Source organism: Lemur catta, chromosome 10, assembly GCF_020740605.2.
Source record: "Lemur catta isolate mLemCat1 chromosome 10, mLemCat1.pri, whole genome shotgun sequence".
Taxonomy (NCBI): Eukaryota; Metazoa; Chordata; class Mammalia; order Primates; family Lemuridae; genus Lemur; species Lemur catta.
Window position 1 is genome coordinate 60,040,662 of NC_059137.1, and position 16,504 is coordinate 60,057,165.

Below are 16,504 nucleotides of genomic sequence, written 5' to 3' on the forward strand. Positions count from 1 at the left end.
CCAAGGAAACAAAAGACTTGTACAATGAAAATTGCAGAACATCCTGAATAAAATTAAAGATGACACCAATAATTAAAAAGACATCCCTTATTCATGGATTGGAAGATTTAATGTTGTTAAGATGTCAATACTACCCAAAGCAATCTGCAGAATTATTGCAAGTCCTATCAAAATCCTAACAGTATTTTTGGCAGAAACAGAAAAGTCTATCCTAAAATTCATATGGATTCCCAAAAGTCCTCAAATGGCCAAAACAATCTTGAAAAAGAACAAAGTTGGACATCTCACATTTTCTGATTTCAAAACTTACTACAAAGCTACAGCAATCAAAACATCGTGGTATCAGCATAAAGGCAGACATACAGACCAAAAGAACAGAATGTGGAGTTCAGAAATAAACTCTTAAAAACTTTCGTGCACCAAAGGTCACTACCAACAGAATAAAAATGTAACCAACAGAATGGAAGGAAATACAATCATGCATCACTTACTAACAGGGGATAAGTTCAGACAAATGCATCACTAGGCAATTTTGTCATTATGTAAACATCACAGAGTATACTTACACAAACCTAGCCTACTTCACACCTTGGCTCTATGGTGTAACCTTTTCCTCCTAGGCTACAAACCTATACAGCAGGTTACTATAGTGAATACTGTAAGCAATTGTACCACAATGTTAAGTCACAATGTCACTAGGTGATAGGAATTTTTTTAGCTCTATTATAATTTCATGGGACCACCATTGGAAACTTCGTTATGTGGTGTTTGCAAATCACACATCTGATAAGGGACTGATATTCAGAACATGTAAAGAACTTCTACAACTCAGCAACTATAACAAACCAATCAAAAAATAGGCAAAGAACTTAGACATTCCTCCAAAGATGACATACAAATGACTTACAAGCACATGAAAAGATACTCAAGATCAATCGTTGTTAGAGAAATGCAAATCAAAACCAGGAGTTACCACTTTGAATCCATTAAAATGGTTATCATCAAAACAACAGAAAATAGGTGCTGGCAAAAATGTGGAGAAATTGGACACTTGTGTATCCTGGATGTAAAATGGTGTAGCCCTGTGGAAAACGGTATATGGAAATTCCTTTTTTTTTTTTTAAAAAAAAAAAAGCAATTTCTCAAAAAATAAAAACCCATAAAATCACCAAAGGAAACAGCAATTCCTCCTCTAGGTACATTCCCAAAAGAAGTAAAGCAAGGATTCAGATATGTGTATACGCATGTACACAGAAACATTATTTGCAATAGCCAAAAGGTAGTAGCAACACAGGTGTCCATAGACAGATGAATGGATAAAGAAAATGTGGTATATCGTTCAGTCTCAAGAAAGAAGGAAATTCTGACACCTGCTACAGCATAAATAAACCTTGAAGGCACATGCTAAGTGCAACAAGCCAACCATAAAAGGACAAATATTGTGATTCCACTTGTGCGAAGTACTTAAAGTAGTCAGAGTCATAAAGACAGAAAATAGAATGGTGGTTGCCAGGGGCTGAGGGGACAGGGAAATGGAGAATTATTGTTTACTGGGTACAGAATTTCAGTTTGGGAACATGAAAAAGTTCTGGATAATGGATGGTGTTAATGGCTGCATGACAATGTGAATGTACTTAACACAGGAGAACTGCACACTTAAAAACGGCTAAAATGGTAAATTTTATGTTATGTACATTTTACCACATTAAATAATGAAAATAAGCTGGAAAATTTGCTGTATTTTATCAGAATTAAGCCTGTAAGCATACTGCAGTATGAAGCATATTGTAATCAAAAGAACAATCATTAGTAAAATAACTCAAAACATATAATTAAGAAATCAGAGTAACTGAAGGAGTAATGAGTAAACAAAAGAAGACATAAAATATACAGGAAGGAAAACAGCAGATGTAAACCCAAACATATCAATTATCACATTAAATGTGAATGGACTAAACAATCCAATCAAAAGGCAGACATTATCACACTAGATTGGAAAAAAATAGCAAGAGGCAAGTATATCCTTTCTGTAACAGACAGACTTCAGATTCGAAGTTATAAATAGTTTGAAAATAAAAGGATGGAAAAAGATATGTCACAAGTAGTAACCATAAAAGAACTGTAGCAGCTATATTAATACAAGACAAAATATACTTTAAGACAAGAAATATGACTAGAGAAGATCAGTGGTATTTCATGATAAAGGAGGAAATACTAAAGGAAGATACAACATATATGTCTACAATCCTACAATGCAGTCCCAAAACACATTAAAACTGACAGAACTAAAAGAAACGGAGTTTTGAACAATAAAATTGGATATTTCAATATTCAACTCTCAATAATGGATGGAACAACTAGACTGAATATTAGCAGACACAGAAGACTTGAACAACCACGTCAACCAATTTGACCTAACATTTAAAGAACACTCCACAAACAATAGCAGAATACACCCTCTTAATAAGCACACACGGACATTGTCTAACACAAACCATATGCGGACCCATAAAGCACATCTTAACCTTTAAAGAATAAAATTGTTCAAAGCATAATTGTCCAACCACAATGGAATTAAATTAGAAATCAGTAACAAAGAAATTTGGGAAATCCTCAAGTATTTGAAAATTAAACAACGTACTTCTAAATAATCCATGATTCAAAAGAAAAATTACTAAATACATTTTTTAAATGGAATTGAATGAAAAGAAAATGGGAACATATCAAAAGTTATGGGATACTGTAACAGTGCTTAGGGGAAGTTTTATAATGTAAGATGCTTATACTAAAAAAGAAAAAATGTTAACCCAGGAGTTTGAGGTTGCAGTGAGCTATAATAGGATAATGCCACTGCATTCTAGCCAGGCAACAAAGTGAGACCCTGTCTCCAGAAAAAAACAGAAAAGAAAGAAAAAATGTCTCAAATTAAGATACTAAGCTTCCATCCTTAAGAAACTAGGAAAAGAAGAGCAAATTAAACCCAAAGCAATCAGAAGAAAACAATCAAAGCAGAAACCACTAAGACTGAAAACAAAAAACTGATAAAATAGAATAAAAAGTTCAGTCACTCAAAAGATCTACAAAATTGATAAAAAGTTTTAGCTAGGCTGACAAAGAGTTCCCTTTAGATTCCATATGAAATTTTAGAAAAGATTTTTATATTTATGAAAAAAACATAACTGGATTATGATAGGGACTACACTGACTCTACAGTCTTTGGGTAGTACTGACATCTTAACAATATTGTCTTTGAATCCATGAGCTGGGGATGTCTTTTCATTTATTCGTGTCTTTTTTAACTTCTTCCAACAACATTTTGCAGTTTTCAGTGTACAAGTTTTGGGCCTGCTTGGTTAAGTTTAGTCTTAAATATTTTAGTCTTATTCTACTGTAAATGGAATTTCCTAAATTTCCTTTTAGGACTCATTGTTAGCATACAAAAATACAAGTGATTTTTACATATTAATTCTGTGTCCAGCAACTTTGTCAAATTTGTTAATTTGTTCTAACTACAAAAAACCTACTAGAATAAAAAAGTTTACCAAGCATAGGACAGCAATATACAACAATCAATTTTATATCTACATACCAATAACAATCTGAACATGAAATCAAGAAAACTATTTTATTTACAACAGCATCATAAAAGATAAATAATTAGGAATACATTTAACAAAAAAGGCGAAAGACCCATACACTGAAAACTACAAAATACTAAGAGAAATTTTTAAACATCTGTAATAAATAAATGGAGAAACATTGCATGTTCATAGATTGGAGGATTCAATATTGTTAGGATGACAATTCTCCTCCTACTGATCTACAGATTTAACTCAATCTCCTGGAAAGCCCAGCAAGAATTTTTATAAAAATTGACAATATGATCCTAAAATCTACATGGAAATGCAAAGGAACTAAAATAAGCAAAACAATTTTGAAAAACAAAAACAAAGTAGACCTTTCACCACCCAGTTTCAAAAACTTACTAAAAAGCTACAAGCTTTCAGTTATAAGATGGAAAAAGTTCTAGAGATCTAATGTGCAGCTTCGTGACTACACTTAATAACAATGTATTGTATACTTGAAATCTGCTAGGAGAGTAGATTGTAAGTGTTCTCAGCACACATAACAAAAAAAAGGTAACTATGTGAGGTGGTAGATAGGTTAATTAGCTTGACTGTGGTTATCAATTCACAGCATATATGTGTATCAAAATATCACATTGTACACCTTAAATATATACAATTTATATTTGTCAATTATACCCCAATAAAGCTAAGAGGAAAAAATCAGTAGTTCATCAGAAAAATGAACACCTCTGGTATGGTAGGTAAAGAATGACTCAGATAAAGAAAGATTTCAAGAGAAGCTAAACGATGGATAATATTCTGATAGGCAGAGATGGAGCAATAGAGCATTCCAAGAGAGGAGTGTCTCTGATATCAAATTCATACTTCATATACCTAATTCTATAGCTTGGTTCTTTCGACATCTCGTTTTTTTCATTATCAGCACACAACAACAGGAACATAAGCTTTTGCTCAAGATTACTGAAAGACATACAATGTATTTCACATGCCCAGTAATTATTTGCCCATTTCAGCTTTTTATTAGCAACCTACAAACAGTGATAACTCACAAGATTTTCATTTATCACATTAACACACTAACATTTTTGGACAGAATATTTTTTACATTAAACATACCTCTTCATCCCTTTTTTATACGATGCCTATTTAAGCTATCTTTCACCATTGGTGTTAAAAAGTATTTCTGAAGGCATTTAAATATTTGAAATCAGTGACCTGAAAACTGAGATGTGACTATCTGTCTAATTTAGAATGACAACATTCTAAGATATCATTTTGACATTCACATATCTAAACTTTCATATTCACAGTTAAACAGTATGTTAAAGGAATAATTCTGGGCTCCCTGGTACAGTACAAAATGCAATTCATCTCACACTACACCCATGTCAATCATAAATCATAACCTGCTTTATGTAGCAGCTTCATCCTCAAAGCTGAAACTAGTCATTTTACAATACCTTTGGCAGAAATACATCAACTGCCCCAATGAAGTTCCACCTCTACCACCCCAATCTCATATATACATACTGAACTTTTTCTTAACACATTTTTTTGGGCTAAAATAATGGATGATCCCCATAGTAGGCTCTTGAGTAATTTTTAGAACTCCTAAGTAGAATCACAATTTAGAGAAAGCAAATTTACATCAACACATTACACTGAAAACAAAGCAATAGAACCCTCACACTTTAATGATGAAGTAGGCTGTTTTAAAATCTCCATCAAAAAGCTAAGTGACTAACAGAAACTCTTCTGTTTATAAACAAGTTTAAACAGCACTATACTGTATTTCTTAAATTTGGGGTAGGAAATAATTCTGAAGAGAATGACTCTGTAACACCTAGATTCCAAAGAGCTACTTAGGGTATGTAATAGTAGTTAGAAGAGGTATACAAAAGTTCACTAGAAGACCTATAAAATTGTATACAAGTTAGTCTTAGAGATTTTATTTTAATGTTTCCATAGTCTCATGGATGATCACCATTGTACACATACAATTTATACAACTCTTCTGGACATTACAACAACCAGTTTCAAGTATTAAATGCATGTTTCTTCCACAGGCTAGTTTTCTTTTTTTTAAATGAGTCACTCCTAAGCAAGCTTAATTTACTAAGTGAGCCCTAACAAAATTTCAAGTAAGCAAATCTTGTTCTATCATCTCATCTCTTTCAGCATGTCTCTCCCTGCCTCCAAACGCCCTCAAGCAGCTGTAAGACGTCAACTCTGTAAAACCCTTTAGATCTTCAAAATTCACTTTATTGTATAAAATTACTTTCACCTACAACCTCTACAAAATCAAAGCTTTCATCATCTCAGTGCAAGCATTTGAAACCATTCACTACAAATTATGTGAGTATAACTAAGAGCCCCTTAATTTACCTACAGGTGTTTTCACTTTTAAAAGAAGTTTAACTCAAATTTATTTTAACTTACATAGTTTCAGGAAGTTTAGAAATCAAAATGAAAAATTTCATATAGACTAAGAAAAGGCATATCCCAAAAAAAGACTAGGAGCTGAATCTGGCACCTATTTCCCACTTGCCTAGTCATATAATCACAGGCCTTAGGATCATCTGGTTCTACAAATACATAATTTTCTTAAGTGATAAAGCTGATGCCCAGAGACCAATGTTAACCACTATGCAAACTCATTTAACCTACAGTACTATGCGGCCTCCCCTAAGGTATTCCTGAATTTCACGAGTGTACTCCACACCTCTGAACTCATCGATTCCCTACAACCTAACTTTTGCACACTGGATCTTATTAGTAGTGCCCTGGACTCCTGTGAAAAAAAGAAACTATGTGTGGGGTGAGAGTTTGAAGGAAAGGTATACAAGTAGTTTAAAATTCTAGGACTATTTTCGATTTATATATGTTTTATCTAATTACAAAACCAAACAATAAATATTCTTAAGAAAGTTCACAATGTCCTTAAGAAAGTCGAGGCACATTTTTATGTTCTTTTTAAGAGAGAATAAAGTGGCTTATAGGCTTCTGGTCTATTCATACCTCATCTTAAGTTTATGTATGCCTAAAATTAAGTTAGGTCTGCCTTTTCAGAGGTAAGAAAAGTTAAATTTTAGGCTTTACAAGCAATTTGTTACATTCAAGTGGAATTATGTACTAAATTCAGAAGACAATTTAAAATTCAAGTTCAAATTATTTTTTCTGCATGTACTTTAAAGTTAATAGTTACATAAACCTACACATATCAAAAATTATTCAACTGACACATACACTATGAATATCTCACTTAAGAACCAAATAATATACAGTATACATATTCAAAAATGCAATCAAGCACCAGACAGAACAGTCATATTACTGGTATTACCATTTTATAACAGACTATTTTGTTCTGATATGTATTTGGAAATTAGATAAGCCAAAACTTAGTGGCAAATAGTCTGATTTACAGCCCAATTATGATAGTCAGATAAAGGAGATACCAGAATGACCTAAATTCCATCACCAGTTTTACCAGGGCTGTCTGTGAGGACAGTCAAGGGCATCACAGGCACTCAAATGGTAACATACAGAGATTTGGGGATTTTACCCAATCTAACTAAAACCTATAGAGCTAAGAAAAGCAAGGTCACAACCTATCTCCACATAGTCAAATTAACTTTGAAAAAAGAAAAACTTCACTCAAAGATTAGTATTGCTTTCTTGGGGGCACAGATTTTTCTACTCTGAATTCTGCTGTTTTTATAGACAGACCTACAGCAGTATTTGCAGGGAGTAGGGAATATCCCATCCACCACTTATTTTTCAAGTTATTTCTCTTATCTACCGGGTAATTAGATACAAGAAAGAAAAGATAACCAGGACTCAAAAACACAACTCAGTTCCACGCTCCTCCCAAGTCTTATTATTTCCAGGTGCTGTAACTTGCAGTAGCGCGGACAGATTTGAGTTCTACTTCCGCTCCTCCTTGCCCCCCTACATTTTTCTGAAGAGTCCAGGAACAGCAGAGGTAGCTCAAAAGTGGAGGAGGGATGTTGGGGATGAGCCTGGGAATTAAATAACCAGACCTTTCGTAAACACTAAAGAACTCTGGATGTAGTTTCTAGTAATAAGTTATTATAGGCCTGTAAAGTCGGCGCTGGATAAAGCCCAACAGGCTTTCCCTAATTCCAAAATAACGACCTTTAAAGCAAGGGAGGATTGGGACACCACAGAGGCCGGAATTCTAATTGTGGAAAGTTTAAACAAATCTGGTCCTCGGGGAATGGGGGAAGGGAGGGAAGGGCAAGTCTGGGCTCCGCCGAGGTAGCGCGCGGAGCGTGCCCCCTGCGCGGCCGTCGGTCCAACGCGGGGAGGCGCAGGAATTTTCGGCAGCAGCGATTTCACCCAGCCCGGATCCCCGGCTAGAGGACGTGCCCGGAGCCGGCGGGTGTGTGCGGCCAAGTACGTGGAACGAGGACGCCGACTGGTGGGGCGAGCGGATCTGGTAAGAAGGGGAAGGGGTCAGGGGCTCGGGGTGGAAGTTGGGGGCGGGACGGAACCGGGACGCCGGGGAGGGAGCGGCGAAGGCGGCGGGCGGCTCTACTTACTCGACTGTACCAGATGCTGAGGCGGGCCGGGGCCAGCACCGCGAAGAAAGCTCTCTGCGGGTCGGACTGAACGTGGAAAGGCGCCTCGGCCGGGCTCCCGAGAGGGCATAGCAGCCTCTTGGGCCAGCCGCTCAGGAAATACATGGTCCGCGCGAAGCCACCGTCGCCGAGACGCCCGGCGGCCCCTGGCCCCGTCCGTCACACTCAGCGGCCCCGGGCTGGTCGCCCGTCTCCCACACTGCCACCAGCCGAGTAGGCGGCGGTGGCGGCGGCGGCAGCTCGGGGCATCTGCCCGCTGGCCGGGCCGGGCCGGGCCGACGCGAGGTTACGCGACGAAAGCACCCCCGCGTTGACGGGGCCGAGTGTGGGGGAGGGACGGGGAGGGCGAGTCTGGACTGAGGGAGGGCGGGAGGAGCGCGGAGGCCCGCCCCGGCCCCGCCCCTTCCTCAACCGCGCGGGCGTCACCACGCCGCGCCGCGCCGCGTGGGTCGGGACGAGGAGGCCCGGCGCGCGCGCGCGCGCTCCGGAGATTCCTTCCCTCCCTCTCGTTCTGTTTTCTGAAACTCCGCCCTAACCTTCGCACGATCGCCGCGCTGCGTCGACACGCATGCGCTCTGGCCTTGCGCAGGCTCTGCACCTCCCGCTTGCAATTTGTAGCGTGTAGCTAGGGGGATTCGGATGACAGTCTGAGACTCCGCGGCAAGTGCGGTCAATTCTTTGCGACTGCGAAGCCGCTAAGCCCGCGGAACACACCCTTCACCTGGCCCGGCCAAATTTGACTTCCCTTCCGGATTGGTGGGGGCCTCCGGTGGGGGCGGGCCCGGCGAAGAAACGCGTGGGGGTGGGTGGAGGGGAGCTCGAGTCACGTGACGCCCCCTGCTCGGGTTCCCACCTCGGACTACCAGCCACGGCGTCCGCGCTGGGCCGTAGGGGCATTTGCCAAGTGCGCATCGTATGTGTGCCAGGGTGTGCAGGGAGCGCTGGTGATGAATTTCCTGCCCTTATGGAGCTTACATCTTAAAGGGAGCCTTAATTCAATCAGTAAATAAAGCACCTACCGTTGAGTTCTCTCTCCTGCCGTTTAGGAGTTCTAAATCTAATGTATTTTTTAAAATACAGTTTGCCTTCATGTGTCCCTCTACCAACCATAATGTTAGACTCGTCGAGAGTGTCTCTTTTGCACGGTAAAATATGTGCTGCAAAAGAAGTGGACTTAATTTTAGAGCTGTAACGGACTGAAGTTCGGTATTTAACTTTTGGACCCCAGAGATCACCTCAACGATAGCTGGTCTTTTTAAAGCAATGATGCGAGTAGGAGGCGTGGGGTCGGGGGGGATATGATCTGGGATAGGGGAAGGGGGTACTGCAATAGAAGAAAGACTTGTTACTTTTTTTTTTTTTTGTACAGTTTGAATTTTTCCGGAGTTTGAAGTTTTCAATTAAAGGGATTTAAGAGTTAGCCCAGATTTTTTAAAAAAATGTTACTACCCCCATCAAAAAGTAGCAACATAAACAGCAAAAGGGCTACAAAGTAACTTAATCCATATTAGCTGTAGCATTGTAGCTGGTATTCATAACAAAATATGTAACCTACCTTAATTTTTCTAAACATTCATTGCATTCCCTAGAAGGTGTTCAAAGAACCCAGGATTCCGCAAATCAAAGTTGAAACTGCCTCACCATTCACCAGCCTCTTGTGAGCAGACTGTATCTCCTTAGTGTCTACTGTTCCCACACCCAGCACATCAGCTTGGAACATAGTAAGCATAGTAAACTCTGAAAATATTTGTCAGATGAAAGTGGATGAAACCCTGATCCCGCTGAACTACACCATTAGACAAAGAGGCCCAGAGAGCTTTCTTGACTTGCCAGTGTAAAATTGTAGAAGAACAACAAAAGTTGCATCATATTTTCATCTTTCTCAGTTATGCACTTGGCAGAAAGAGAGAGGAAATGAAAATGTTCTAATGCACCAGTTCCACTGGCATTTTAACTGAGACTGTGTTTGTGCCAGCTGTTTTTCAGACAGTGTTTGTTTTCATGTGCCTCTTAAATGTATCATTCTGCACTCATGGGCAATTTAAGAAACTTCTAAGTTATTTTTATTGCACTAAGTTTTAACCTTACCTGCTGACTTTAGAATCTAATTCCTCTGCCACACTCCCTTGTAGCATCTAAGGTTCATAAAATAATTTCAAATGCATGACTTAATCCTCAGTAAACCTTCAAGATAAGTACCATTGGTGTGATGTTATTCTCACACTCTTAATTAGGAAACGACTAGAGTTGTAGATGTGCCTAAAGTCACATGGCTTAAAAAGAACTGTTTGTTCTTCCTTATACAGAACCAGTTCCCTTTAGACTGGATTGAACTGAATAGTGGTAGTTGCTCTGGGCAGTGAGAGGGGGAGGGGGAGAACCTCTGGATCTTTCTCCCTAAAGAAAAAAAAAATGAAATTTCTGACTTTCCAAAACCTCTTACTAATTGAGAATTCCCCCATTGTGGCAGAAACTTTACAGATTGGATTTTTGAAGTTTCAAATGTCCAGCTTTCAGATATCATAATTTTATTTCGTAAAATACATTAACAATTCCCATGCCCCAGAGCTTGCCTCCACCTCCTTCCTCTACCCTCCCCCCACCACCACTCTCTAATCAAAGTTATTGGACTCTATTCTGAGCTAAGGTTAAGCTGACAAAAGTTATTAAGTGCATATTTTCATGTATCAAAAAGACTTTTCTTATGATAAGAAACAATGTTGGTTAAGTGCACAGAAACAGAAGTACATTTATATACTGTTGGTGAGAGTATAATTTGGAGAAATTTTTCTCAAGGTTAGTTGGCATTATATATCAAAAAGATCTTCAAAATATGCACACGGCCTGGCACTGTGGCTCATGCCTGTAATCCTAGCACTCTCGGAGACCAAGGTGGGAGGATTGCTTGAACTCAGGAATTCAATACCAGCCTGAGCAAGAGCCAGACCCCATCTCTACAAAAAATAGAAAAATTATCCAAGAGCAGTGGTTCCTGCCTGTAGTCCCCACTACTTGGGAGGCTGAGGCAGGAGAATTGCTTGAGCCCAGGACTTTGAGGTTGCAGTGAGCTATGATGATGCCACTGCACTCTAGCTGCAGTGACAGTGGGAGACTCTGTCTCAGAAAAATATGTAGATAATTTTTAAAAGTATGCATATGCTGGGACCCAACTAAAGGCCCTCATTTTACTGTACTTTGCTTTATTGCATTTTTAAAAAATTGAAAGTTTGTGGCAACACTGCGTCAAGGAAGTCTATTAGTGCTATTTTTCCAACAGCATGTGCTTACTTTTTGTCTCTGTGTCACATTTTGGTAATTCTCACAATAGTTCAAATTTTTCATTATTATTATATCTGTCATGGTGATTTGTGATCAATGATCTTTGATGTTACTTTTGTAATTGTTGGGGTGCCATGAACCACATCCACGTAAGACAGCAAACTTAAATGTGTGTGTTCTGACTGCTTCATTGACCCACCATTCCCCTGATTCTTTCCTTCTCTTTGGGCCTCCCTATTCCCTGAGACACAAGAATATTGAAATTAGGCCAATTAATAACCCCACAATGGCCTCTAAGTGTTCAAATGAAAGGAAGAGTCTCACATCTCTCACTTTAAATCAAAAGCTAGAAATGATTAAGCTTAATGAGAAAGGCATGTTGAAAGCTAAGATCAGCTGAGAAAGCTGGGCCTCTTGGCTAAACAGCTAAGTTGTGAATGCAAAGGAAAAGTTCTTGAAGGAAATTAAAAGTGTTACTCCAGTGAACACATGAATGAAACAGTCTTGTTGCTGATATGGAGAAAGTTTTAGTGGTCCAATTAGAAGATCAAATAGGCCACAACATTTCCTTAAGCCAAAGTGAGGCCCTAAACTCTATTCAATTCTATGAAGGGTGAGAGAGGTGAGGAAGCTGCAGTAGAAAAGTTGGAAGCTAGAGGAGATTGATTCTTGAGGTTGGAGGAAAGAAGCCATGTACATAACAATAAAAGTGCAAGGTGAAGCAACAAGTGCTGATGTAAAAGCTACAGGAACTTATTCAAAAGATCTAGCTATGATCATTGATGAAAGTGGCTACTCTAAACAACAGATTTTCAATGTAGATGAAACAGCCTCCTGTTGGAAGAAGGTGCCCTCCAGGATTTTCATAACTAGAGAGAAGTCAATACCTGGCTTCAAAGAACAGGCTGACGCTCTTGCTGGAGGATAATGCAGGTGGTGATTTTAAGTTGAAGCCACTGCTTATTGCCATTCCAAAAATCTCAGGGCCCTTAAGAAATATGTTAAATCTACTCTGCCTGTGTTCTTTAAATGGAACAACAAAGCAAGGGTAACAGCATATCTATTTATAGCATGATTTACTGAACGTTTTAAGCCCACTGTTGAGACCTACTGCTCAAGAAAAAAAAGATTTCTTTCAAAACATTACTGCTCATTGACAATGCACCTAGTCACCTAAGAGCGCCAATGGAGATATACAAGGAAATTAACATTGTTTTCATACCTGCTAACACAATATTTATTCTGCACCCCATGGATCAAGGAGTAATTTCAACTTTCAAGTCTTATTATTTAAGAAATACATTTTGTAAGGTTAGAGCTGCCATAGCTAGTGATTCTTCTGATGGATCTGGGCAGATGAATTGGAAACCAGCTGAAAAGGATTCACCATCCTAGATGCCATTAAGAACACTGTGATTCATGGGAGGAGGTAAAAATATCAACACTAACAGGAGCTTGGAAGAAATTGATTCCAACCCTCATGGATGACTTTGAGGAGTTCAGGACTTCAGTGGAGGAAGTAACTGCAGATGTGGTGAAAATAGCAAGAAAACTCCATTAGAAGTGGAGTCTGAAGATGTAACTGAATTGCTGGAATCTCATGATAAAACTTTAAGGGATGAGGAGTTGCTTCTTAGGGATGAGCAAAGAAAGTGGTTTCTTGAGACGGAATCTACTCCTAGTTAAGATGCTGTGAACATTGTTGAAATGACAATAAAGGATTTAGGATATTACATAAACTAAGTTGATAAAGCAGAGGTATGGTGTGAGAGGATTGGCTCCAATTTTGAAAGAAGTTCTGTGAGTAAAAATGATATCAAACAGCATCGCATGCTACAGAGAAATCTTTCGTGAAAGGAAGAGTCCATCAATACAACAAACTTCACTGTTGTCTTATTTTAAGAAATTGCCACAGCCACCCCAACCTTTAGCAACCACCACCCTGAACAGTAAGTAGCCATTAATATCAAGACAAGACCTCTACTAGGAAAAAGATTACTACTTGCCTACAGTGCAGATGATCATTAACATTTCTTAGTAATCAAATGTTTTTTAATTAAGGTATGTACAGTATTTTTTAGCTATAATGCTATTGCACCCTTAATAGACAACAGTATTGTGTAAACATAACTTTTGTATATGCTAGGAAACCAAAAAATTTGTGTGACTCATTTTATTTTGATATTTGCTTTATTGGGGTGGTCTGGAACTGAACCTGCAATATCTCTGAGGTATGCCTGTGTTTCTTTTCCTCTGAATATTTGCTAAGGAAATAAACACTGATATATACAGAGTTTTAGCTTTAATAATATAATCCACAATAGTGTATATAAGAGGAAATAACCTAAATATCCCCCCAAAGACATTAATTATTGTCCTTCCTTACAAGGGAGTATTTTGCAAAAATAAAAAATTATGTTAGGGAAGAATATTTAATCATATGGAAGTATGTTCATGATATATTATGAAATAATGAACACAGATTAAGGACAGTATATAAAATAAGATCCCATATTTATAAAAATATATATATATATTCCTAGTAAAAAAAGAAAGGAAGGAAATACATTAAAATTTTGGTGTTTAGAAAGCACCTTGATTATTGGTGCTTTTTATGTTCTTCTTTGGACTTTTTTGTATTTTCCAAATTGTATATAAGGAATTCTTTTTACTTTTGGGATAAGGAAAAAGTTATTTAAAACTTTGTTAAATTTCTAATGATTGATAATGTCCTACTTGTTCTTCTTTAAGTAGGGCCTTGCAGTGGTAACAAAGCAAAGAGAGTAATGTAATGTGGAGTTTCAGGCACAGTCCCAAGACTAGTGAGAGAAAGATTAGGAGGAAAGGAACCCTGAGTCACCAGATAAAAGTAGGCCCTGTGTACTTCTGCGCACATTCACAGGCTTCTGATGATGGAGCTGTGTCTAGATTTTGGTTTTAAGCATACTGCCTGCAATGTTTGGGAACCTCCATAAGAACCTATCACAATATCCCACTGAAAATGATACTGCTTTCATTTATGACTCTTTTAATGTGCTTTTAACATTCAACCTTATTATACTTTTATCATGTGTAACTGATATATTTGTGTCTGAGCTAGGCTCTTGATTATCATTTGTCCCTTCTGAAAATTGGTAATGAATAGCTCAGCTGAATTGATAGCATGTCTAGGTTTTGCTGCAAAATAATCTGGAGGTGAGTGAAATATATATGAAACAAGATTGGCCTTAAGTTGATCACCTTTGAAGCGGAGTGACAAGTACAGTCATGCACCATGTAATGATGTTTCGGTCAACCACAGACTGCACATATGACAGTGATCCCATAAGATTATAATGGAGCTGAAAAATTCCTATCGCCTAGTGATGTCATAGCCATCACAATGTATTACTCACATGTTTGTGGTGATGCTGGTGTAAACAAAACAACTACGCTGCCAGTCATATAAAGTATAGCACATACAATTATGTACAGTGCATAATTCTTCATATAAATGACTATTTCATTGGTTTATGTATTTACAATACTTTTAAACATTATTTTAGATTGTACTCTTTCTATAATACTTATTTTAAAAAGTTAACTGTAAAATAGCCTCAGGCAGGTCCTTCAGGAGGTATTCTACAAGAAGACATTGTTATCATAGTAAATGACAGTTCCATGCGTGTTACTGCCCCTGAAGACTTTCTAGTGGGACAAGATGTGGAGGTAGAAGACAGTGATATTGATGATCCTGGTCCTGTGTAGCCCTAGGCTAATGTGTGTGTTTGGGTGTTAGTTTTTAATTAAAAAGTTTAAAAGGTAAAGAAATTAAAAATTTTAAATATAGAAAAAAGCTTACAGAATAAATTTATAAAGAAAGAAAATATTTTTGTATAACTATAAAATGTGTGTGTTTTAAGCTATTATTACAAGAGTTAAAAAGTTAAAATTTTTTAAAGTTTATAAAATAGTTACCGTAAGCCAAGGTTAATTTATTGAAGAAAGTAATTTTTAAAATAAATTCAGTGTAGCCTAAGTGTACAGTGTTTATAAAGTCTACATGGTATACAGTACTGTCCTAGGCCTTCACATTCACTCACCACTCACTCACTGACTCACCCAGAGCAACTTCCAGTCCTGTAGTAGCATTCATAGCAAGTGCCCTATGTAGGTATAACTTTTTAAAATCTTTTATATCATATTTTTACTGTACCTTTTCTATATTTAGATATGTTTAAATACACAAATACTTAACAGTGTGTTACAGTTGCCTGAAATATTCAGCACAGTAACATGCTGTACAGGTCCATGGCCTAGGAGCAATAGGCTATACCATATAGCCTAGGTGTGTAGTAGGCTATGCCATCTAGGTGTGTGTTAGTACACGCTACCATCTTCACACAAGAACAAAATTGCCCAGTGATGCATTTGTCAGAATGTATCCTTGTCATTAAGCAACACGTGATTATATTTGGTAATTCACTGTGTCATTCTCTCCATTTTAGTATACGGTCGAAATTTTCAATGATAAAAAGTGTAAAGATTTAAATTAAAAAGAATATCTCAGTAACTCTGGTCATATGTGACTAACCAATTTACCTTATCCACAATCTTCCTCACAGTTCATGGTGTCACGTAGTACTTGGAATCATTTAACTAACCATAAAGGCAAGATGGCTTATTGTTAATAAGCCTTAATGGATCCAAATGAGACTTTTGGGGCAGGAGCATAAACACAATGTCAAAAATGAAGAAGCCTGTTGGTCCTAACCAAGCAAAATGGAAAAAGAGTCACTATTTTTCCCTTCACTTTGATCTTTTTAGAAATGAAAACCTAGTTGGGAATGAAATTGATTTCACACAAATGAGCCAACAATAAAAATTGTTCTGTTTGGCTATGTCCCGATCATTCTTCAGCATAAAAAATGTCATACATGAGTTGGGTGCAGTGGCACGTACTTGTAATCCTGGCTACTCGGGAGGCTGAGGTGGGAGGATTGCTTGGGCCCAGGAGTTCAAGACCAGCCTGGGCAACATAGCAGAACCTTG

The 16,504-nt window shown here is 37.9% G+C and overlaps 1 protein-coding gene and 1 long non-coding RNA gene across 6 annotated transcripts in view; one reads left to right on the forward strand and one right to left on the reverse strand.

The window, feature by feature from the left end:
* Nucleotides 1-8,603, reverse strand: part of RIC1 (RIC1 homolog, RAB6A GEF complex partner 1) — a 115,535-nt gene extending 106,932 nt beyond the window's left edge. For all 5 annotated transcript variants that reach the window (XM_045563875.1, XM_045563876.1, XM_045563874.1 and 2 more), the window contains exon 1: nucleotides 8,156-8,603. In XM_045563875.1, the coding sequence (XP_045419831.1) occupies nucleotides 8,156-8,299 (144 nt within the window). In that variant the 5' untranslated portion in view covers nucleotides 8,300-8,603. The remainder of the gene's footprint in view (nucleotides 1-8,155) is intronic.
* Nucleotides 7,904-16,504, forward strand: part of LOC123646667 — a 28,621-nt gene continuing 20,020 nt past the window's right edge. The window contains exon 1 of the long non-coding RNA XR_006737965.1: nucleotides 7,904-8,052. This is a non-coding gene — a long non-coding RNA (uncharacterized LOC123646667). The remainder of the gene's footprint in view (nucleotides 8,053-16,504) is intronic.